Source organism: Ambystoma mexicanum, chromosome 1q, assembly GCF_040938575.1.
Source record: "Ambystoma mexicanum isolate Mex_15411 chromosome 1q, UKY_AmexF1_1, whole genome shotgun sequence".
Taxonomy (NCBI): Eukaryota; Metazoa; Chordata; class Amphibia; order Caudata; family Ambystomatidae; genus Ambystoma; species Ambystoma mexicanum.
This window is the reverse complement of record NC_090922.1, coordinates 595,810,926-595,836,418: the sequence shown is the minus strand read 5'-3', so window position 1 is coordinate 595,836,418 and position 25,493 is coordinate 595,810,926. Positions and strand designations below refer to the sequence as shown.

Below are 25,493 nucleotides of genomic sequence, written 5' to 3'. Positions count from 1 at the left end.
TGTGGTGTGATTCTGTAATAAACATATGAAATGAATAACGAAGCTTCATATGCCCAATTGTGTCCATCTTTTCAAGCAAATTGAGAAGCGCCCAGGAGAGTTTAGCATCTTGGCGGATCACATCACATACCAAGACTGCAGATTCCAAAAATTAGCAAAACACATGTTTATCCAACTTGATCCGGAAGAAAAACATCAAATAAAAGAAATTAATAAAGTACCATAATTGTTGATCTTCACTGTATAGCCGGAGGCAATTGGCCCAACAATGGCAGCTGGTTTCTTAGGCTCAAATGTCTCTTTTGTTAGCACTTCGGGACTTCTTTCAAGTTCTGTCTCTAGCTTGCACTGTTCTGCGAGTAGAACTTTGCGAACACGTTGCCGGGAGGCTTTTCCCAGCAGCTCTGTCACCTCCTCCAGATCTTTCCGCAGCTGCAGAAAACACAGAAATCATGGTTATTAGAGAAGCATCCACTGCTCCATCTTGAACGTCCTCGTTCGTGCTCGACACAATGATCGCCCATTCTCCCTGTCCTTTTTTTTTTGTCAAAATCTTTTTTATTAAAACATCAATGGCCATCGAGTTCATTAATTCATAAACAACCAAATCAGTGACAATATTATTTGGTTACAATCAGCGATCAATCACCCCAACGGCACTCGTCCCTTGGGTCATTTACTGAAATTCATAAAATTCAACATTTGTTACTGTGCTCCCAACTTCAATTAATTTATAACAATGCATTAACATTTCATTTTAACATCTTTATGATTCTTTTAGTGAATATTTCCTGAGTATCCTTTGGGGTATAGTATTACAGCTTTATATTCGGTAGCGCTCTTGGTTGGAGAAGAAGTGGGGGGGGAGAAGAGGAAGAAAAGAGAAAGAAAGAAGAAAAAAAAAAAGAAAAGGGGGGGAGATTATCCCCTTCACCAGAGTCACCAGTAGTCCCGGGTAATATCTCCAGTGTCCCGCTACCCCCTCCCGTTTTGTTTTCAAGTCAGTAGGTCATTCCTTCATTCACAAGCTGTTCAGGGCTGGAGGAGATATTTAACCAGTCTGGGTTGGAAGAACATGTGTTCCTTCTCCTCCACATAGCCCAGGAATGGGCCCCAGACATTCTGAAATGTGTCCGTCTGGTTTTCAATTGCAGCCGTTAGCTTCTCCATTCCAAGAATATCCCAGACTTTAACCCACCAGTGCGCAACGTGGGGACCCTCCCGTTCTTTACAGAATCGAACGCGTGAGAGATGGGCCGCCATCAGTAGTTGAGCGATTAGCCGCGCTCTGGGACCGGATTGTGGATAGGATCCATCATCTTGGTGTCACCCAGTACCAATACCACTGGATCCATGGGGAGGAGAGTTCCACAAGGTCCTAAAGTTTGGACCTGATCTCTAGCCAAAAGGATTGAATGGTTGGACAATGCCACCACATGTGCCCCAGATCACCTTTTGCCCCACAGCCATGCCAGCATACATCGTGGTAATCTACATTCATTGCATGCAGTCTCTGCGGCGTGAAGTACCATCGATAGCATATCTTAAGTGCGCACTCCCTGATACTCGTGCATCTAGAGGACCTATTTGCTCTGTCCCAGATTCTCTGCCAAGATTCCGGAGCTCTCTCCCTCTCCAGCTCCCTCTCCAACATATAGGGAAGTTTCTCTTCTTCTAGGGCGTTTTCCAGAAGGCGATAGCACATTGCCACTTTGTGTGAGCGTTGTCCTTCCGAGACAGTTATCTCTAGTCCCGTGGGGTGCCTAGTGGCCGCCTTTTTAACAATCGGGTTGGTGACCCAGTGGCCGAGTTGTATATATCTGAATCTCTCTGTTTCTAGGAGGTTGAATTTCTCCTTACACTGGATGAAGGTTAAGGGGTCATTTCCAGCATATAGCTCCTGCAGTCTCAGGGTCCCCGCTCTTGACCAATTTTGGTATGATCTGGGTTGCAGCCCTGGAGTGAACACTGGGTTCTGTATGATTGGGGTTAGGGGGCCCAGGCCCGGGGCGATCCCCCTTAGGGTAGTCTGCCTATCCCACCATCGGAGCGTGGAACTCGTGGTTGGGAGAAGGGGCATCCAAGAGCCCCGTGCTTCCCGCGGCAAGAAGGGGAGGTGAGAGAGAGGAGCCCCAAAGAACAATTGTTCGATATCTTGCCATTTGGGGGGATAATTTTGAATTGCCCAACCCAGGATGGGAGCAATTTGAGTTGCTCGATAATATCTTAGGATGGAGTGGAGTCCCAGGCCTCCAAGTTGCTTGCTTCTGGAGAGAATCTTGCGCTGGATTCTGGGTGTTTTACACTGCCATATGAATCGGCATATCTCCTTCTGCAAGTCGTGTAAGTCTCGCTCCGGGATATGGACTGGGAGTGCTTGAAATGTGTAAAGGAGCCGGGGTAGCAGGGTCATCTTGATGGCTGTTACCCGCCCCAGCCACGATATCTCCTGGGGGGCCCATTTTAGTAGGGAGCCCTTTGCGCCTTTTATCACCGGAGTAAGTAGGTGTTAAGTGCACCCCAAGGAATGATATTTTAGAGTTTACCCAGCTAAGAGAGAAGGAGTTCTGTAAGGCATTTAGCGCCTCGGTGTTTCTGATAGATTCACTCCCTGAATTTTAAAGGAAATCCCTTTGCGCACCAAAATGGCAACCCCTCGCTTCTTCAGCCCGCTTGAGACAAAGAATTTGGTGGCATAGAGCTTATCATTAAGACGGAATTCATCAGCTGGTTGTAGATGGGTCTCTTGAAGAAACAAAAATGATGCATCTAAGGTCTTCAGTCTGTGGAGGAGAGCTATACGTTTCAGGGGGGGGGGGTTCAGCCCTTGCACATTGAGCGAGATGAATTTGTAACTAGGGGTTGCCATGATTCGGTCGCTCAGGTTTTTGCCCTAGACTAACTCTCTTAGCCAAGTCTGAAATGGGATAATTTCTTAGATTGGACATTGCTGTGCAACCTGACTGGAGACTGTGGTGAATCAAAATATAATTTCCCCCTACCAACTTCCGGGAGGGAGTGTACACAAAGGATTCAAAGAAAGGGGTATAATAAAAACAGATATCAGATGAGCGAGCTACTTCCATCAAAAATTGCATAGTTCTTAGTCCCCAAGGTAATTTAAGCCAAGTACGGAAAATGTCGGGCGCCATCCATTCCGGCGCCCAAGTCAACTTATTTAACTGAACTTTCAAGCCCAATGTCGAGCTAAACCTGAGTACAAAGGGGGGGCAAGAGGGTGCCCTAGTTTTCTTTGCGCTACAGTTGAGGTGGGTCAGTCTCTTACCGCTGCTTCAGTGTGGGCTTCAGGTGAGGCGTTCCTAGGTGGTCTTCATATGCCGAAAGGTTTCTAATTCTGTCTAGAATTCCCTTCCCCTCAACCAGATCACCCTCTCCAGGTGACCAAGGAGGCCAAATGGAAATCCCAATGCTAATCATTTTTCCTCAGTGATCATTTAACCTCTAAACCTCGGGCTGTTAAAGTTGCTGCCCAGCTTTCTCCCTCCGATGGAGCTGGGGGAGAGGCCTCTTCTGGGGCTTTGGTTTTTTTCCCCAGGCACGGGCTCGCGGCTTGAGATCGCGGTTGACTGTGGCCGGCGCCAGGATCTCCCCCGCCTAGCTCTCTGCGGTACGCATAAGACAGGGCCATTCTCCTCATGAGATCATGGGTTGGGGGGGTCCATCGTCGGGTGTCTCACCCATTAGACTTTTCGCATCTTCCTCCGATGAGATTATGTGGTGCTGGTTATGGAGTTCAAACATCAGCTTACATGGAAACCCCCGGCGATAACGGATTTTCTGATCCCTCAACCATGCCGTCACCCTCTGCAATCGCCGTCTGCGCGCCAACGTGTAGGGGGCCAGGTCTTGAAACAGTTGAATTTCTGTGCCGTGGAAGCGTATGGAGTCTGAATCCCTGGCTGCAGCCATGATATCTTCCTTCTGGCGATAGAAGTGCACCCGGGTGAGCACATCTGGAGTTAGGTTTTTCTTCATCTGGGCCGAGGAGTACACACGATGCGTTCCGTCAAGCTTTATGTCTTCGCTTGGTGGCAGTTCCAAGAGGGCTCTAAACAATGTTTCTATGTATTCAGCAAAGTCGCGGCCGGGGATTTTCCGGGGGATTCCCCTAAGGCGCAGGTTGTTTCTTCTTGACCTATTTTCTAGATCGGCCTGTTTTGCCCAAATGTCCTCAAGGTGCTCTTCGATGACCTTTACTCTTCCTGCTAGCGCTTCGGTGTCATGGGATTGCACACAAGTTACATTCTCTAGGTCGCTTACCCTAGACTCCAGTCCCCCCAGGTGAGATGTAATGTCTGCAAGTGTCTGAGCCAGGGAGTCCTTGGAGGTCTTGATCTCCTTTTTGATTTCCTGGGTGATGTCTTGTTTAAAAGACAAACATTCCCTCCAGATCCTCCCTGGATACAGCCATGTTAGCGGTCAGCTTTGGGGCTGGAGCTGGGTGAATTTCAGCCGTGTTGGTGTTTGTAAAGAGCGAGTCCTCGGGCTGTGGTGTCAGATACGCTTGAATGCAGTGTGTTCTTTTGTTTGCCATGGTTTTGGACTTCTCCTGGTGGGATTGCCGGTGTCGCCTACCTGACTTCCCAGGGCAACCAGAGGCACCCGGGGGGGGGGGGGGGGGCAAGACATGCGGGGGCTCGCAGTGCGTTTTCCTGTTCAGGTGAGAGGCTTCAGTGATTTCATAGCGGACTCGTTCCCTGCCGCTGGGATCCCCCCCTCTGGGTCCCTTCTTGGAGAGAAGGCTCTCCACAGTCCCCGACCACAGCCCCCTCTCCGTACCTCAAGGCTCTGTGCAATGTTGATCGGAGGTCCCTCCGCCGCTAAGCCGACCGCCAGCAGAGTTTCAGGGCCGACGGGGCCACGGGGACCACCACTCTCCCGGGCCGGCGAGGTTCAGTTCTTCTGCGGTCCCGCCGCTCTTCGTCCCACAGGGGGCGGGGGCTCCGTCCCAGCGCTCGCCTCTCCCCTTGCCGTTCCAAGCGGACGCCCCAAGGGCGGGCACTGCACAGCACCCAAGGTCGGAGGAGAAGTGGGGACTCCTCTCCCCCGGCGCTCACACTGTGCTGAGGAGAGGGCCCGCACTCCTCCCGGCAGGCGGCCCGGCTGGTCCCGTCCCCGTTCTTCCTTCTCCCCACCGAGGGCTCCTCTGTTGCCGGCTCGCTCTCCCGTGAGCCCGCCTCGTGCTCCCCGGGGGCTCTTCATCTTCAGCCCAATCTTCTGCGCTGTTCCTCACCGCCACCGAGGTCATCCAAGGGGGTCCCGGCAGCAACGCGGCTCAGTCGGGGGTGGATCTTCTCCAGAGCGGGCCGCCCGAGATGGCGCTCGCCGCCATTTTGGTTTTCTTGCTGGCCGCTTCCACCGCCCTGAAAATGCGATTTAAGCCTGCAATCCCGTCAAACACATTGACAGCTCTTGGTCTTCGTTCCGGCTGCAAAATTGGGCGAAAATCCTGCAATCACATGGGGAAAATTGACTTGGGCGCTCCGGAGAGGAGCTCAGGGGAAGCACGACTGCACGGCGTGCTGCCTAGCCAAGCCCCACTCTCCCTGTCCTTTTACACTTATATTCAACTCTCCTTCCAGATATGGGCAGGCCACCTTCGTTTTCCAAGCTCCCCTGTACATCCCGTCATGTAAAAACTGGATGTATATAAATGAGAATGTCTCCAACCTGAGCGGGAGTGTGGGAGTGTGTGCTGTTTCTGCTGGGTTGCATCATTATTTGTTTGGGGTGTGACATGACGTGACATTTTCTATAGTGAGTATATCTGCCTTTAACCTCCTAAAATGAAGTTCCCATTTTAAGTCATTGATGGACAGCTCCACATATGGCAGCCTCACAGGAAGCAGCTCAGATTGCAGTCAGCTAAATATGCCTCAGCTCATCAGTGGTGGTGGTGGTGGGGGCCGGCATGGAACTCCTTTGTGCTCATAAAAGGGGGGCTGCAGTGGGAACAAGCAGCAGCCTGTGGTGCTTGCAACAGTCAGGTTCTCAATTGGTGAGGGACAGCACACCTTTAGAGCTGTCAACAAATTACCCACTGGTGCTGGGCCAAACTAGTGCCCCCCTCTACCCCAGCATCAACGGCAATCAAGAGGCAGGAGCATTGCACCATGCTTCTGAAAAGGTACCAAGAGGGTCCAGGTTTCATTGGTTGTCGAGCCCCAGCCCCATGTTAGAGGCTTCCTCCATATGTCTATGTATATCGCTGGAGCGCAGTTAAGGGGGTGGACTCTGCAGCCCAGGATCTCATCTCAACTCCAGGCCACAAATCTCTCTACTGTGAGCTCACCTACTAGCACACACCCTACTACTCCGGGGCCGACAAATCTGTCAATTAAAACCACTTTCCCCTACCGACTTGGCTAGGCCCTCCACACCTCAAATGCAAACGGTCGTTCTCCAAAATGATTTCAGGGTTGTGCATGGCTCTAACACTCAAGCAGCCACCTTAGGCGCAGCAAGTGTTAGGCAGAATCCTATGCAGTTCCCTTAGGGAGCACTACAGAAGATTAGGACTACAGGTGAGAGCAATAAATCCCCTTTGGTATCAGTCTGTACTACAAAGATTTAGTTGGTAGCTGTGGCTGAGCAGTCAGACTTCTATCAAGAGGGAGATGAGCAGTATTCAGGGTTTACACAATAGGGCTACAGTACTATGACACAAGGAAACACTGACCAAAGCTTTGTATTAAAATGAATATATTTATTTTATACACTTCGAGTTTAAACACATTTATCACAGTTATTAAGCAAGTTAAATTTAGTCAAGGAAAGTATACACAACTCCCTAGTTAAATTGTAGACCAAGTGAACCAGAGTGACAACTGAGCAAAACTGCACAGTGGAAACCAAACACTAATGGCACCCTAGCAATTTCTCACAAGGGAGGGAAAACACAAGTTATACAGAAATATCTTCTTACACACGCTAGCAACACTTCCCATAAGTTTGTGAACAAGTTTAGGCAAGGCAGTACTTTAGCATAGAGAATACTTGAATGAAAACCAAGCAAAATGGCACTTCACAAGTTTTAAAAGTGTGAAGGAAAAGGTGGTCATAAGAAGTAGGTACACCAACACAGTTCTAGTTGAGAAGCAATCTAGAGAAGGCAGTTCTAACAGATTTAGCCAGAGCCAATAGGTCTGTGCCAGAGTCAGTGGTACAGGGCAAAGGGCCCAGGAGCAAAATGTTCTTGTAGCTGCAGTCAAGTCTTTTGGTTAACGATTCGAAAAGGTGGATGCAGAAGGTGAAATACAATGTTAAAAAGAGAGGGGCGGCCAACCCAACAAGTAGGTAAAGGATTTAAAACACCTTTAGCACTACCACGCGAAAAGGGCGGCCTGGCGGAACAATGTACCTTGAAATGAAGAAGTGGCTCCTGCGGTGGCAGTTCCTGGTAGTTCCTGCAGTTCGGGGGATCCAGCAGAGGAAGAGAGGCTCTCGTCGTGGAGGAAGGTTCGAGTTACTACACTACCCAGGGATGAAACCAGCCGCGGTGCTTCCCAACGAATAAAAGGTACGCTCCTTTAAATCGCGGTCCGGGTGGACTGGTGCCTGGCTATCCGGTCTCCGAGTACAGGGTACGGGAGATTCGACCAGGGCAGGTCCAGGAAGGCGATTGGCAAACTGGTTGGCCCCACCAGCTCAAGGGAAGAAGGATCTTGCAGATGAAGATCTCCTCTCGTCGTGTGGAGAAAAGTGGCGAGACGCTGTAGCAGGGCTTCACCAGTGGTTCAGTTGTTGCAGATGTCTTTGGCTTCTTAGTTCCAGTGGTGACGTCTTGCTCTTCCAGTCCTCAGGACCCTGCTTTTATGCAAAAAGATCCCCATTCATACAGCCTAGCTGTCACTCACAATGGAGTGGTCATCTTGGCGGGAGACCCTCCAGCCTATCAGGATAGAGTGCGATATGGGTTGCTGAGGCAACCCTGTCTAGGAGTCCTACTCACCCTCCCACACAATGGACCCACCCCAGACTGCGTGGCACCAAAAGGAGGGCTTCTTGGCAGAAGCCCACCAAAAGGATGAACAAAGGATCCCCAACCTGGGTTAGGAGTTTAGAGAAAGACATGAAAAAGAATTTATATTCAAGTTCTGGCAAATAAAACCTACCGGAGTAAAGTTAATATCAAAATAAAACTGCGGTATGTTACAGGCGGCCAGAAAATGTGGTAACCTCGAACAATGGGAAAATCCCATAGCGAAATATGTGCGGTCGAATATTTACAGTAGTAACCACTGCCACCAGCCAGAAACTTTTGAGAGAGGGACTGTACGGTACCCTCTCGAAAATGAACATAAGGGAAAAATTATTAACCCTTCCCAGTACCTCCATAGTAAGATGGGTTGTAATGGTTTAGTTCATAAAAATGGACTAGTAAAGTCAATGGGGACTTGACATGCCCTGGAAGACAGTAGTCAGTCCCAGGGTATGGCGTCTATGTTTGGGGGTCACTATGACACTCCTGTGTCACGGCACGGAGGGTGCTGTTTAACACATGTGAATAAAGATGGTTCCTATGGAGGTGAGAAAAACCCCATAGACATTAAACACAAAAATAGCCTAGAACATACATAGCAAACATGCCTAGGAGTGGGAAAAAGAGTCTAACTCTTAGCAGGAGAAAAAAACAAACCCTTCAAATCCAGCAGAGCTGCTGGGGGGACTCGATAGGTAAGGGAAAATAGCCATGGAATGAATTCTCCCGAACAGCAAGCAAGCACCCCCACATCGAAAATTGCATTATAGCCACTCAATGAGCGTGTTTGGTGAAAGACTGCAAAGCCCACTTTTCTGTGGCACTTGCAGAATCGTGGAAATCGATTCTGCCAGAAACTCTTCAGCAACCAAGCCACATGTTTTTCATAACCTGAGCTCAGGATCCACGGCTCACAAAATGGTCCAATAACCGCTTTTATGGAGGAAATAGTCAGCACAGCTCAGAACCTTCCTGTGGAAATTGCAGAATCATGGGAATGGCACAAATCAACCAACTTCGCAACCTTTTTGGGACAACAGTGCAAACAATTCTTCTGAGGTCTACCCAAGACTTTAAGTGTGGAGTAACCAGAGTTGCAAAGTATCGATAGAAAATGGCTAATAGAAAATGGGTAGGGTAGAAGTCTTCGGACACTAGACCTGGCAGGATGTCTGAAGTGAGCAAAATGTAAGGTTGCAAGATTTTAGTAACAAAGACTTGGTTGACGGATGTGTGGAAGGGGGCAGGATTTGCGTATTGTTGCTTGCCGAGTCTTGTTTGTAGATTTCTTTGGGAGATTACAGTTCGTACCAATGTCATGCAGCAGGGGGTTCCTCAAATTGATGGGGTATCTCACAAACAACACTCTAAAAATGTTTGCGTCGCTTCACGTACAGTAACCGACATTCCAGGGGGAATCAGATTTGAAGGTTAAAGGGAATAGGTTATTGTGGTATTATTATTCCACACAGCACACATTCACATTAAGCATAGAGAGGCTGGCTGTGGGTGCTTCTCATTAACTGGAGCCAAAAGGAGGCTGCTTTCAGAAGATTGTTTTGCTACTTGCTAGACCCCTTTTTCATTTACTCGGCATGGTAGCGGGGTCAGGAGGATTATCTGCTGCGTAGCCATTAATTGAATAGCCAAACCCTGATCTGCTTCCTGAAAGTCAGGAGATTGACTTCCAGGCAAAGATGTTTAGGTAGACTGTTCCAGAGTTGCGGGGCCAGAAAGGAGGCGGATCCACCATATTGTTTCTTATTGAAGTTAGGAGACTAGGACTAGAGCAGCGTTGCTGGACCTTTGTGTTTTGAAAGAAATGCAGTGGTGGAACTTCCTTCTTAAGGAGAGTGTTACCCTTTCATTGTAGGAGCGATGGGACATACCCAAAGTTTCCAAACTAACCCTTTTCTTGATTGGCAGCCAGTGGGGAATACATAGTGCTGGCATGATATATTTGCATCTCTTCATTAGGAGTAGTTTCGCCATTGCATTTTGTATGGTTGTAGTTTTCTCATCTGGTAGTCCAGGAGTCGGTGGAAGAGGCCGTTAGCAAACTCTGGTCTGGATAGTGCTAGTGAAATTAGGTCCATGGTTCTGTGGGTGAATGTTAAGGACAGTGAGAAGGGCAGCTTCTGATGCTGGCTCTGAACTGCGGTTCAGGTGTGAGTGTATTGTCCGGTGTAGTTCCAAGAGATCTTACCATGTTAGACGGTAATGGCCATGGGCCCATTGCGTCACAGGCCAAGGGATTGATGGTGTTACAAGTTGCTCAATTACACAGTTCAGTTTGGGGAGGGTTGAGTTGTAGTCTTATTTCGGTCACCCATACATGCAGGGCATATTTCAATATCTTGAGTGTTGGACGGATTGTTCTCAAGTTTGTAGATTATGGGGGCGTGGCTAAGCATCCATGCTGTAAGGACACGTTTCACTACACTCCTGCTGAACAGGAATGATCCTGGCTTATATTACAGGCACCAGCGTGTGAGGATTCCTGGCTGCACTACACCAGGTTGATGAAGTGGGCCAGCACAACTGCATAAATAGAAGGTTGGTGGTGAGCTGATCACGAAGTATGGGCTCACAAAGAATGACTCCCGGCCAGCGGCAGTGAAAACAAAATGGCGGGCGCGAGACAGGAGCCAGCATACACATAATAACGTTGCACTGCGAAATAGCTGCAGCACGGCAGCTGGGATTCCAGTTGCCCAGCTGATCCACGCAGTTGTTCCTATGAAGGTGCATGTCCTGCCGGACTGAGGAGAGGAGCGGAGCAAGCGGTCGCCACGTCACAGGCAGCTGCCGACAGCACACCGGACGAGCTGCGCACACATCGGTAGGTGGGGTGGTGGTGGCTGCCGCCCGGAGTGTCAGGCAGCCTGGAGGTGCAGCAACGCAAGCAATAACAATCATAAGCGCCGATAGCACCCCACGGCGCACTGAGGCCAGGGTGCCCGGTGAGGCTCCCAGTCCCCCCCCCCCCCAATCCTCAGCCCCGGCTGCCAGAATCTGCGCACCAAGAAACAGGTGCAGCAGAAAAAGAGAAAGAAGAGAAAGAAGAAGAAAAATGAAAAAACAGCCAGCAGGTGAAGATTATTGACGGGTAGAGGCGGAAGTTAGCCCCTGTCTAAGCGGGCAACGAACGATGCAACAAAGGTGAAACAAGCTGCGGGTGCGCACTGCACTCCTGGGCAGCCCAATATCCAGGCCGGCAAGAGCCGGAACAGAGTAAAACACATGCTGGTACATAAACACAGCCCAACACCAAAAACCGGTTACGGAGCGGCGGCATGCGAGTAAACTCACCCCTAGCTGCAGGAGTGTACGGAAAAAGGATCTGGCCATACCAGCATTGAAAGAGGTCCGGTTGGGGACAGAGGGTCGCAGACAAGGCAAGTGGACACATATACGAGGGCGGGGGGGGGGGCTATAAATAGACTCATCGGTAGGTGGAGTCCAAAGCTGCAGTACCAAGTGTGATTAAGGGACAACAGTCAGATTCAGACAGGCAAAGGTGGCCCAGAAGTAGGGACGGTACCCAAAGCACGCACCAGAAGACATACATACGCACGGAGATGCGCTGATAAAAACGCTAATTCACCTGGGATATAGTTCATCAGGAACCAGCACGCGCACACCATACAGGTGGGCAAGAGGCCACTTCCCAAAGTAGTACACCAAGCTACACGGCAAGCGAGATTGTGAGCACCGCACATGGGTGCAGTACATGGTGACCAACTGTGTGACGACATCGGGGCCCTGAACTACGGAGGTAGCTTCTTCTAATATCAGTTGGCGACAAAAGGTAACGATACACAAGTGAGGAGCCAAAGAGAGGTAGACAATCCGGCAAGGTAGGAACCAATCTTGGCGTATAAGTGGCAAAAAAGTCAATCGAAACAGCCCACATTGAATATTTTTACTAAACCCACAAACATACCCAGGCGCCACGCCTGGGACCCCATCTCCACAGGAGGCGCAGACCCAAATGAAAGGGGACCAGCAAGTCCTGGATGCCATAGCAGCCCTGAAGATGGCACTAGAATCCAAAATGGATGCCATTAGTCTGGCTGTGAACCTCCTGAGGCAGGACATTCACTCACTCGCAGAGCGCACTGGAACTATCGAAAAAGAGGTTGCAGAGCACTCGGTCAGCCTTAAGGACACATCAAGAGATGCATCTATACTGCAACAAGTGCAAGGTGGCAAAATACAGCAGGCATCAGCAACTATTACCGCTTACCCGGACTACACCTTGCAGGTGCAAAAACAGAGGATGCACTTAGAGGAGGCTACAGGAGATGAATCTCAAGTACATGTTGCTGTATCCGGCACGGCTGAAAATAATAAGCAAGGGCTGAACCATCTTCTTTGATCACTCTGAGGACGCCCACAAATGGATGGACACGGAAAAGGTGCCTACTGGAGGGGTCAATCAGACAACGGATGAGAAAGACGCATGCTGAAAAACTTAGACGATCAGTAGAGACATGGCTGGACTCGGCAGACAGTTTACAAAAAGTGGTTGCTGCGCACTTCAATCTACTCGGGCACTAAGAAGTTTGCAGGAGCCAGCGGGTTAGTCTCCCTCCAGGAATGCACCGCAGAAGTGTTCTGCACCTAAGAGTAGATTTCATCACGGATACTAGTAGTTATCCGTCTCATGCAACTGGGTCGGGGGTGAGAAGAAGGGATGCCTGCGCACAAGGTATTGATCTTGGCAATTGTTGGGGGGTGGGAGGGCAGGAGTTGGGGTAGTTAGTTGGGAGTTAGCCTATAGAGCCAGACAAGGAAGGTACCACAAGCACACTGAGCTGTTGAGTCATACACAAACGCCAATTAATGATGGGGGAGCTTACAATAGCCTTGTGAAATGTCAGGGCACTAGGACCGGGTCCAAGAAGTGACCCGGCTACAGCAGGAATGTTTGGAGCATTGGGATGGATTGGGCAAGCGTAGCTATATAAAATACGTAGAAAAACAACACACTGAAGGGGATAAGCTGGGACGCCTGCTGGCCTGGTTATGCAAAAGCGAGTCTAAACAAGACATCGTAAGTGAGATTGCCGAGGAAAACGGGGAGGTTTTGAGGACGCAAGAAAGCATAAACAAGTGCTTTCATGGGTACTACAAGGTATTGTATGCAGAGACATCAATAACACAATCAGATACAGAAGAAGCCCTTGAACAGCTAGCACTCCCAAGGCTGAATGCAGAAGCGGCAGGTAAGACGGAAGCTCCCATAACTAAAAAGAGAAGCTAGAATCCACCATTAGAGGGTTACCGACTGGGAAGGCCGCGGGGGCGCACGGATGACCCAGTGAAATTTAGAAAGAATACATGGCAGATGTTGTGCCCCCGAAGCTAGTGATGTTGAATGAGGAACTAAATACAGGCACGCTACCAATGTCATTACAAGAGTCAGTTATCCTCCCACTACTGAAGCCCAACAAGCCAGCCACGGACTCCACATCTTACAGACCCCTATTGCTGCTTAACCAAGACGGGAAAATACTTACAGCTCTACTAGCCAACAGGCTTAAGCCAGCAATATCTAAGCTTGTACACCCAGACCAATCGGGGTACTTCCCAGACAGGAACATTACATGCAACTTGAGGAGGTTACACCACATTATAGATCATACACACAACAGTTCAGATCTATACACGGTGGCCTTGCTTGATGTGGTCAAAGCATTTGACTCGGTCAGATGGCCTTGGTTGCTGGCGGTTTTGAAGGGTTTTGGCATGGGGCCCACACATATAAAATGGGTAAAACTGCTGTACAGCAGCCCAGTAGCAAGGGTCAAGACGGGAACCTACATTTCAGAGCAATGGCTACTGGGAAAAGGCATGAGGCAGGGCTGCCCATGGTCCCCTATGTTATTTATACTGGTCCTGGAACCATAAGTGGTGTATCTCAGACAAGAATACCAAGGGGTAGGCAGAAGCGTAAGGGGTATGGATAATCCGATTTCTCTATATGCAGATGATATGCTGTTATACTTTCAATATCCGGAAACCAACCTTCAGTATATTTCAGAGCGCTATGCAGAACTATCGGGTATCACGATTAATGCACAGAAATCGTGCTTGTTCCCCTTAGCTCAGTATAGGGGGAACCCAGGAACACACTACACTGCCTGTGCTACCTATTAAGTGGGAAGTGAACTCATTTAGATGCCTGGGAGCTGAGCTCTACCATTACACCAAGACAGAACACCTACAGAACAAACTGACAACGGTAGACATAATTGAGAAGTCTATGACCTGGGCCAGACTGCCACTCTCGGTGATGGGGAGGGCAGCGCTGTTAAAGATGATGGTGCTTCCAAGGCTCTTACACTTCTTCACTAATGTCCCGTAAAACATACGTAAAGGTTTCTTTAAAAGATTTGATACAATAGGTCGTTGCTGCTTATGGCATAACTCAAGGTGTAGGTTGGCACTAACCAAATTGCAGAGGCCATTCGATCAAGGGGGTATTAAAGTGCCCAATTTCGAGGCATATTTTATGGTGTGCCAGCTGCAATTTGTCACAAACTGGCTGTCAGATGAGCAGGCCCAAGACACGCGATTGCTGCAGCCAGTATGCACCCCGTTCTTCTTGAAGAAAATGATATAGACCATTACCGCTAGCCCCGAAACCCCCGCTGCTGTTGACGCTAGGTAGGACAATGTGGTATAGAGCATGTCGCTTTCTCAAGACGGAAGCACGCTACTCCTCCCAGATCCCACTAGTGACATTAAAAGCAGAGCATCCACAAATCAGGATAAACTAAATGTAAGGAAGCATTGGGAACCTATGGGAGTAGTGATGGTGGGAGACGTAGTATGAGAAGGTAGACCGATGGGCTTTGGTGTACTCATTTCAGAAACAGGTATACAGGGAGGGCAACATATAACATACGCTTCACTCCTTACCAAGCTAAAGTAGAAATGGCCGGGAACAGACGGGGTATTACAGGAAGACGAGAGGATAGAAACAAAATGATATTTCGGAAGGTGGGCATGCAGTGTCTAGAATATACGCATTATTAATGTCACAGCCGGTGGAAATGCTTGAGCAGACTAGGCATAGCTGGAAGGCAGACCTGCAGAACAATTGACAGATGCAGAATGGGGTAGAGCACTAGCTTACCACAAACAAGTGTCTAGAAATGCAAAGCTCCAGCTGATTCAGTTGTATTTTATCACATGAGGTATCGGACCCCGAAGAACACACCTGCCCAAAGTGTGGTTTGATTAATGCCGATCTGGTACACTTGTTCTGGGCTTGTGGGAAGATCTGACAATACTGGGATGAGATAGCTCAGACCTTACCCAAGGCAGGTGTTAATAGGAACTCCCAAAGCCTGTATGCTTGGCATTTTTTGCACGCCCGAAGCAGGCCAGACATGTGAGTATGTTGAAAGATCCATCATATATCCTAACGAAACGCAGGATAGCGATGAGTTGGAAAGCACACTGGGGTCCAGATGGATAACAGTGGTGGAGAGACCTCCAGAAATGGACGTTAGCAGAAACCACAGTGTGGCAAGAAGCAGCGGTAGGGGCCAAGAAGAACAAAACGTGAACTCAAGATTTGTGGAAATATATGCTGCCGGTATTGATGGCCTCGGAGCACACAGACACAAAGGCCCTGTCACAATCAGCGGATTAGAGAAAATGCATGAATAGTGCAGTTAGAGGTAATGTGGTAGAATAATGCAGGTGGAATAGGCAGGTGTGTGGGGAGTGAGGGAGTACACAGACGAAATTGGCAATATATTGTCATGCAAAATGTTAAGTGTGCCTAAATTACATTGTGATTAAAAACCTATAAAAATGTGTTTTTTAAAACTTTATTTTAAAGAGTTACATCGCACCAGAGCATCACAGATTCAGCAGTCCATTTCAACCAATACAACAAGTAAATATTCAAAGCACATCAACCATTGTTTGTGTTATCAGGGGTGTAAAGTCCTTTTTCGACAGCATATCACATAAGTACCTTCTAAAGGGATCACAGATATCTTTGGGGCGACATGTTGCCAGCACCGTTAACACAAATTGCTCTTCACATTCGTTCACCATTGTAAGGTCACTAAGGAAGTCTTCCTTTCGAGTTACATTGACAGATTTCCAGCACTTTAATATACAGCGCTTAGCAACTACACATGCCACATTAAATAGGAGTCTTGTGGTCTCAGCCACTTCACCAATATTTCCAAACAGGTATTTCAGTGGGGAAGGGGATGCGGGAATAGATGTAATTTCTTCCATGATCTCTGCAACCTGCCCCAGAACCCTGCCACCAGGAGGCATCACCAGTACATATGATACACGCCTGCATCTGATGAATCACATTTCAGACATTTCCCCATGCAGCCCTCCACAAATTGGGTCAGTTAGCAGGGGAGTAATGTAGCTTATTTAAGTATTTTAAATTGAATTAATCACAACCAGGAGTTTAGAGAAACGGCTATAGTGAGCTGACAGCATCTGAGCCATTTTTCATCACTCAGTGTGACACCCGGATCCCGCTCCCAAGTCTCTTTCATATTGTTGTAGGAGGGCGAGTCTGAGTCGAGACCCCTTTCCTCCGCCCATCAGTCGCTGTTATAGCCCTTGTGCATTCACGTGTAGGGGGGTCTGCAGGACTGTTGGCCACGCGGCTTTCATGCGATGAAAATGAAATCGTTTGAGGTGCCCGCCTCCCACTGCGTCCGCACAATCATTCAGTTTGATGTACACACCCTCTGGAAACATCTCGCATTTTAAACTGTTTAGTCGGATTCCACAACTTTTGCAGGGCCTTATCAAAACATGGGGGTAATACCGGGGAAGCTCCACAGTGGGATTTCTGGGTCATATGGGGGTCACCAGTCCAATCCTTTTGTATATTTCAACCCATGCATGTACGGTGGTACTCACCGGGTCAAACTCACAGGAGTCCTTGTGTTTGGAACTAAAGATGACCGACCGAACATCAGAGGGGGGAGGCCTCATTTCTCTATAGGGATATGTGCGGCCAAATAATCCACGACAAACCAATGCTTGGCAAATTGTGCTTGGGCCACTAAGTAGTACAACTCGAAGTCCGGGGATGAGATGTTGCCACTCGAGAATGGTTCAGTTAATTTTAATTGGGTCCATTTCATCCTAGCTGTCTTCCCACCCGATACAAACGTGGTAACTAGCGATTGAAGTTTTCTGAAGAAAGTTTGACTGGGGCAGATGGGTACGTTGCCAAAACAAAGTACCTTGGGGAAGACTATCATCTTGAGGAGAGCCACTCAGCCGTATAAATAAATGGGAAGTTTGGTCCACAGCTGTAGCTTAGTGGTTAACGTCTGTAAAAGTTTCTCCGGATTATCCATGTATAGTGTTTGTTTATCCCTGGATACCACAACTCCCAAGTAACGGACCCGGATAGGAGACCACTTGAACCCCCCCCCCCATGTCAGACAGATCCGAAACAATTCAGACTTGGAGACATTCATTTTGTACCCTGAGTATTGGGCGAATACATGAATATCTGCCATAATTTGCCCCAGGTTCGCTTTAGGGTGTCAGACATACAGCAAGGTGTCGTCCACGTACAAGGATATTAGTTGTGGTGGTTCTGTCATTTTGGTGCCCCTATGTATGTGGTGGTGCGGGACAAATTCCGCCATGGGTTCAATTGTAAGGGCGAACAATATGGGGGAAAAGCGACAGTCTTGCCTGGTGCCCCTACTCAAAGAGAAGAGAGAAGAGATGGTACAGTTGGGGAGGACCCAAGCTTCCGGGTTTCTGTAGAGTAGCCGGACACATTTGAGGAAATACTAACCCATTCCAAACCGTTCAAGTACTGCAAATAAGTAGGACCATGAAACTGAATCGAAAGCCTTCTCGGTATCTAGGGCTGCAATTGCGGCCTTGGCCTTTGGATTAATCTGAGCCATCACTCCAAAGAGCCGCCACAGGTTCAGGGCCGTGGATCGGGTTGGAATAAAGCCCGCCTGATCTGGATGAACCAGGGAGGGCATATGTGGTAGGAGCCTGGTCGCAAGTATTTTGGCATAGATCTTGGCGTTGGTGTTGATCAGAGAGAGGGTCTATACGAGGACAAGTCATGAGCAGGGTGACACGGCTTAAGGAGCACAGTGATTACCGCCTCACGCATAGATGCTGGGAGTGAACCCCGTTCCATTGCCTACTCCTTTACTTTTAACAGCATAGGGGCCAGCTTGTCGTGGTGGTACTTATATAGTTCCGCACCCAGGCCATCCGATGCAGGGGCTTTACCAGATGTTAATGCCTTTATAGCAGCTGTGACTTCATCTAGTGTTATGGGTAAGTATAGTGCAGTTCGGGCTTCAGGGACAAGAGTGGGGAGCTCAAGACCCTAGAGGTAATCAGTTATCTCATCTATGGATTTGGTTTCTCGGTTGGAATATAGTGTCTGTCCACCTCTCGATTTACCATTTCACCCATTGAAGTTTGGATGCTAACATTTGGGTTTTGGTAGCCCTGTGCTTTAAGCAGGTTTGCTAGGAACTTTCCTGCCTTGTTGCTTTCGCCAGATCTACGGGCTCTGGCGGGGGTGGCTATGTACAGGATTTCCATATCAGCCAGTTTATTAAATTCACCCAACGCTTTGTGGATCTCAGAAAGGGTCTCTTTATTATGTGTAGCGCTGTACTCTGCCTCAAGCCCCACCAGTTTGGTTTCCATTATTTCCAATTCCTTCCTGACGGCCGCTAGTAGCCCAGTGGTCTTACCCATAATGATAGGGAGGGCTTGCATAGGGGAGGGCTTCATACGCAGGGTCAGGTTGCTGTATGCCCAACCAATGGCTAGGGTTAGAACTGGGAGACGTATATCAGAAGCATGGGATATACAAAAGGGGTACGGGACGGGGTTGCCCGCTATCGCCCATGCTTTATATACTGGTGCTGAAAACGTTACTGGTTTGCATCAGACAGGAATTTCCTGAGGCTGGGATACAATGGGTGGGACTACACAGTTTCTCTCATTATATGCAGACAACAGCCTTCATATGTATGCAAGCCGGACACAATTTGCCCATCACCCTAGATACCCTAGACGACTTTGGTAGATCATACGAGATCACATTTAGCAGGCAGAAATTGTGCGTTTTCCCGTTGGTGGGGCTACAGCAATATGATGTAAGAGACTTACTAGAGCTGGGGATACACTGGGAGACTATTTAGTTTAAATACCTGGGGATTCATACAGCACATGCACCTGAGGATATGCATATTAAAAATACAGTCAAGGTATTGGAAGGGGTGCAAAGATCCATGTAATTCTGGGGTACACTGCCGCTCTCTCTACTGGGTAGAGTTTCGGTGGTGAAAATGATAGCGCTACCACGTTTTCTTTATTTATTCGCCAAATGTGCATTACTTCATCACCAAGCCATTTGGATACCCGGATAATAGAGTTCCCATGGGGGCAAAAGCGCTATAAAATCACCCAGATACATTGAGTTTGGCATATGAAGATGGGGGTATACAACTCCTGCGGCTGGAACTTTATTATCTAGCGGCACAATTACAATTTGTGGCGTGTTGGTTATCAGATGAACCCAACACAGAGACTAAGCTACCCAGAGACATGCTTCCTCCAGCAGCACCGAAGGAAGCTTTGAGGGTATCGGAATGCTGCATAAATCAAAAATACTGACACTCCACAACCCCAATTCCCCACATGTGCCATTGGTGGCAGACATAACATGCTCGGTTGGGAATGAGATATCAGTAACGAGGAGCTGGGAGGTGGTTGAGTTTGCCACATATGGCGGGGGGAGTGGGGGGAGGAAGGAGAAAGAGAGAGACCTGGAGGAGTTAATGCAATCAGAGGGCTTGCCCAGAGGCCAGTTCCTACATTATCAGAGACTACTGTCCTTAGTGAAAAAGAAATGGGAGGGCTGGCCGTAGGAGCCTGAACCGAATGTGCTATTCACGATAATGTATGACTTAGATGATAGCCGGCATCCGGTGTCCTGACTATATAAATGCTTGATGGGAACAACTAGTGTGTGGAATTACAATGGGAGACTGATTTGGGAATGGAACCGAGGGATGATAAGTGGGGCATGGCGCTGCTTTTCGTTTAACAGGTCTCCCGCAATTTGAGATTTTGAATATTGCAACTGAACGTGCTCCATAGAACATACATGCCACGACACATAGCCATATTTAATCCTGATGGCTCTTCCACTTGTCCGTGGTGCCATGTTGGCCCTGCGGATATTACCCATGTTTTGGCACCGCGCAAAAGTGAAAACGTTCTGGCAGCAGATACAGCTGGCATACTAGAAGGCTGGGATTGTACGTTGTAGATGGGACCCAGCGGAATGCCTACTAGTACATTATCATAGGCCAGAGAAACAGAAACTTGTGTTCATACTGATGGATTTAGTATGTGTTCTTGCTAAAAGGGCATAGCCATGGCTTAGAAGCAAAAAGAGGGACCATAAGTCTCCTTGTGGCACAAAGACTTTCTGAGATGGAGTACGGTGGAGACCACTGCCTGGCAAAGGGTATTGAAAATAAGACAGAGAACCAACAGACAACATGGAAGGGCCTTCTAGCATTGTCTTGTCCATCGGACGACAAAACCCTGTGGACAATGGCTTTTATGAACATCTTTTAATGGCGGTAAACCCCCTTGGTTATACATGAGACACTCCATGGCCGCCTGCCCCCCCTTGCCTGAACGTCTGGGACGACCAGATGATTGAACTGAACTCCTGATAAAAGCCAGGCAAGCTGGTGTGCTCTTCCCCGTGGCCCCTTTCATAGCCCCCTTCCTCCCTCGATCCGCCACCCATCGATGAAAGCGCTGGAAACCTTAGGATGCCTGAAAGTTAACTGTTTGGTATAGTTGAAGAGGGGTCGTACATTGATCCTTCATACTGTGTGGAACTGATCTTGCCAATTACTGAAGCATGAACTGTGTACATACCGCTATGCCACATGTATGAATACAATTAAACATTTTTAAAATAATAAAATCAGGTTTTACCTCAAACTTTTGGGGAATCCTAGCTTGCACTGCAAAGCACCTTCTTGCCAAGTTTCCCAGTTGCTTTGGACAACGAGAGCTAAGCGTGCATCAGATTGCGAGAGTTAGGTGCCCATGAGTCACTGTGCGACAGTGGTGGTCACTAAAGGCGGTTATCCCGTGTTTCTTCACGGGTGCCCTGAGACCAGCTGCATCAGTGTTTTCTTTGGCCTGCACCTGAGACGAGAGATATATCTCCTGGTGTGAACTGGACCCGCATCTGCACCCGCAGCAAATGTACACTTTGAAGCAGAATCAAGGGTGGGAAATCGTACCTCTATAGCCCTCTCCAGGCCTGCCAAGTTTGGACCCAAACCGAACTGAGGGCGACGAGTACTGAAACCACTTACCGGTGGCCCCTTATTCATCCATTGTATTTTACGCACAGATAATCCTTTGTGGTCCTCCCTTTGGCTTGGGTAGACTCTGCTTCCTGAAGTCCTCTGAAAGTTGGAAACAGCTTTGTCCATTGTAGCAGATCCTTCCCCTGACTCTTGGATCCTGTTTTCACCCTTCAGTATCCTTTCTCTAACTTTGCCATCTCCCTAGATATTGTACTTCGTGGCTTTACGCACAACCAAGCACTTGTACAAGTGCATTGAACATTGAGCACAAGGCTCCATTCTTTGTAGGGCTGGAATTATAAGGTTAGGGTTATCCATCTCTGAAGTTTGGCTGCCCTTTTCCCATCACAGGTTTTGGCAGGATTCCGCACTTAACCACATTGACCATGTATATATTTTACAAAGTGTGTTGTTTGAATGGTGATTTTACTGTGCATTTCATTCTTGTGTTTATCTTGGGCCTAATAAATTGTATATTTTCGTATACTACTGCGTAATGGTAATTCTTGGTGTCTTGCAGTGTGTGCTCATCAAAGACCTCAGATCACCCCCACACCTCCTGTGACTTAACCTTGACTGCTCTACAAGCTACCGTGAATGTCTGGCTATCTTCCCAGAAGTGTTCCCCATTTCACTAACAAGTGTGGCCTTCTAAACGCAAGTTCACCAGAACTGAGTTTAGAAATCCATTCAAACAAGTATTGATGATAACAGTTCTATCGCCCATACCACCACAATTCTCACCACCAAATGGAAACCTCTGGCCTTCTGAGGATTACCAATATTGGGCCAGGGCCAACCCAGATGCATTGAGGAGTAGCGTATGCAGTAGCGTCATTGACCACAGACAATGAAGACCTACCAAATCACCCATTCGGAACACCATTGGGCAGGAGGATCATGGGGTAGATTCAGATCAAAAATATGAATCCGAGTCATAATCATATTCCACTGGACATGGGCCTTTGCGCACAACCACCATAGAGTTACGATCTCCCTACAACCTCTCCAACATAATGGGGAACACATTGTATATGAAGAGAAAGCTGCCACCTAAAGCAAATTTCATAGGCACATAAATAGTGGTACACTTAGAAACTTTCCACGCAAAATGCAGACCCAGGCTTCAGGGACAATAGAAATACCACTGTCTTTCTCCCAAATGATCAAATAATACCTCTCCAATATCTGTAACAGAGGGCGCTAATGGAGTGATCTGTCTGGTTCCTACCATTCGCACCCGAGGGTTAAAAGGTCCAATGGCAAATCTGGGTTTACCAAAATCTCTCAACCACTCTAATCTCAAATTTTACTTTAGCTTCTTCGAATATTAATGGTAGACCCTGGTTATATAAATCAGCAAGGACCTTCACCCCCTGCAACTGCAACTTGTAAGCATGGGGTGTGGGGGGCGTCCAACCAAAATTTCAAACCTGCACGAGTCCAACCAGACAGCGCCACCTGGTACACAGGTGTTCCACGGCCAGGGAACCCACCGGAAAAACAGGTTTGGTGCATGTCCCAGAGACAGAAGTATGCCTATCATATTATTCACGTCACACAGCTTAGCGTTTCCTCACCCTCCCAGTTATTACTGGTTAAATCGTCTGTGTTTTTGGCTATAGATTGACACAAACATTTCTTCAAAAAGAATTACCAGCATTCTTTTTTACCACACAAAGGGCAAATATTAATTTAAAACATGCAGGAATTTTTAAAGGTGTCAAAAGGCCTTCCCTGCCACATCAAAGAACAGAGTGCACGCGGTTGCAAATTACTAATGTTTAAATGTTTTTATGTGAATGTTAATCTTTTTTCTGAAGATTTTTCTGTAAGGGCAGAATAAGAAACGTTGAATACCTAAACAGTGCATGTGGCTTTCACTTGCAGTTAAAGCAATCTTGTTACATACAAATATTAGAAAACTTTATCTCCAGAACACAGAGCTGCAGTAGCACATTAATTATATTCATTTGAATTTAATAGCTGCAAAGAAAGGCGTCTTGTACCGACTTGAATATACTATAGAACAAATAAGAACACAGATGGATCCCCAAGACCATATATTTGGACTGTATACATGCATGCATCCGTCACATTTAATAGCTCAATCTAAAGCGAATGACATCTGTAAGAACTGGACTGCGTGATATTCTAACAAAGGCATCAAACGTATGGCCTGGGCCCGGTGAAGCACCGTTGTGGCCTCCCCACTACGCCCTCTAAACATGCCAGTCAGTCGTACAGTCAAAGCACACCATCCAACACCCCAACGTACCCCAGTCCAGGTTCAACGCCCACAGATGCATTGCTCTGTCCCAGTCATAATGTTAGTGAGGCAGTCAGTAGTGCTTCCCCAGCACCGGCAATCCTCTTGCATTGCTCTGTCCCAGTCATAATGTTAGTGAGGCAGTCAGTAGTGCCCCCCCCCCAATCCCCCAAGCCCCGACAATCTGCTCTGCTGGCTCAAAAAGTGAAAGCAAGATTAAGACCTATTGGAAAGGTCACACTGTTAACGGCACTCTGCTGCTTGATGAACCTGCATTGTCTGCTCTCAGACAATGCGCCCAGAGTATATACATAATCGGTAAAAGAGAATCCCCGTAACATCCGCGGCCACTGGGATGGATGGGGCGTACATTGACGTCGGCGTTGCCACCACCGGATTTCTATTTTGGGGGAGGGGCGAGAGCCTCTTGCCCCCACGTAGTCGAAGACGCTCCCATGCACCCAACCCCTTCTTCACGGACCCCGTGATTTACCTTCTCCCCCTACGCTTCACTAACGTTGGTACTCCAATTTAACATGTCTCAACAGGTCACGTGCAATTTCCCCTCTTCTCGCCTACTCCCGGGCCTAAGGCACTCGCCCGCATCTGCCCATTTATTATATGACCACGTTATTTTCTCTCGCACTTTTTTATGCCAACTGCCAATCAAATGCTCTTTCCAACTACCCTCTCTCTCTCTCTCTCTCTCTCACTACACCTCACCTCTTCCTCCATGTTGATCTATCCTGCAAGTGTCTAAGAATTGGCAAAAGAAGTCTCGTGAAGTCTCTGTACACTAGCCCCCTGCCTCTGGAATCTTCGGAAGTGTAGAGAAAGGGACCTAGCTACGAGCCCTCGCCACGTGACCTACGCGCTATGTTTAAGTTAACGCACAGTATGTCGCAACTGTCCGTGGCGTCAATGGAAGCTAGAGGCAACGTATGTCCTTCTCAGAGACCGCTAGTAAATCATTATTTATTAGAAATCCGTGACCCTACTCAAGCTTCTCAAATTGTAACGGGCGGGAAGGCAGGAGAAGAAAGTTGCCAAGATGCGCGTAATCACACCTCGGCTATAGAGAAAACCTGATCAGTTATTTGCGAACTTTCTAGGAAGATTTGTAGTGAACTAGGTTATATATTGGACTGGTCCTTTGCAGAGGTGTGTATGAAAAAGAAAAGCATGCCATATTTACGTTTTGTGCAACGCAGCGACCGAAATGCAGCGGCTTATCTAGAAATCAATGAGGGAAACCCAGAGGGCTGAACAAAAAACAAGAGGGCAGGATGATGGCACATCAAATTAGGGTAAACGGTAAAATGGTTTCAGTAGGCCTAGTGTCTTTTTTCTATGTCCCTCCTACCCTGGCCCCTGTCTGTGTCTCCCTGGGCCTTAATCACTAATCCCCCTCACTAGCGTGAGAAGGGGGTTTAGATTCTATTTAAGACAAGGAGGTGAGTATTATGCATTTCAATCTTTACTCTGAAACCACAGCAGCAAAGATTTTTTTTTTTTACAAACAAAAAAGTTTGTAAACAGAACTAAATAGAGTTCAATGTCAATGCAAGGGGGGCTCCCCAATCCATCATGGAGGACAGGTCATGCCTTGCAGGAGACCAATGAGCAGGGACCCTCCTCTGTATAAGTCCTTTACTCCAATCCCAACTCCTCTTTCTGTAGCTGTCTTGAACCACACGTCCACTGCACAGACCAGATGATAAATTATGAGGACAAAATCCAGTGAAACCCGTAGCTGTAAGAACAACAAACAAAGAAGGGTGGGTGGATGGGGAAAAACCAACAAACCAAAGAA

General features: G+C 48.0%; 1 protein-coding gene across 1 annotated transcript in view; it reads right to left on the bottom strand.

Annotated features, from left to right (window-relative positions):
- Positions 1-24,558, bottom strand: part of CACYBP (calcyclin binding protein) — a 228,966-nt gene extending 204,408 nt beyond the window's left edge. The window contains exons 1-2 of the mRNA XM_069641130.1: positions 24,404-24,558; positions 222-432 (exon numbers count right to left, since the gene is read on the bottom strand). Of these exons, the coding sequence (XP_069497231.1) occupies positions 222-432; positions 24,404-24,415 (223 nt within the window). The 5' untranslated portion in view covers positions 24,416-24,558. The remainder of the gene's footprint in view (positions 1-221; positions 433-24,403) is intronic.
- Positions 24,559-25,493: the final 935 nt, after the last annotated feature.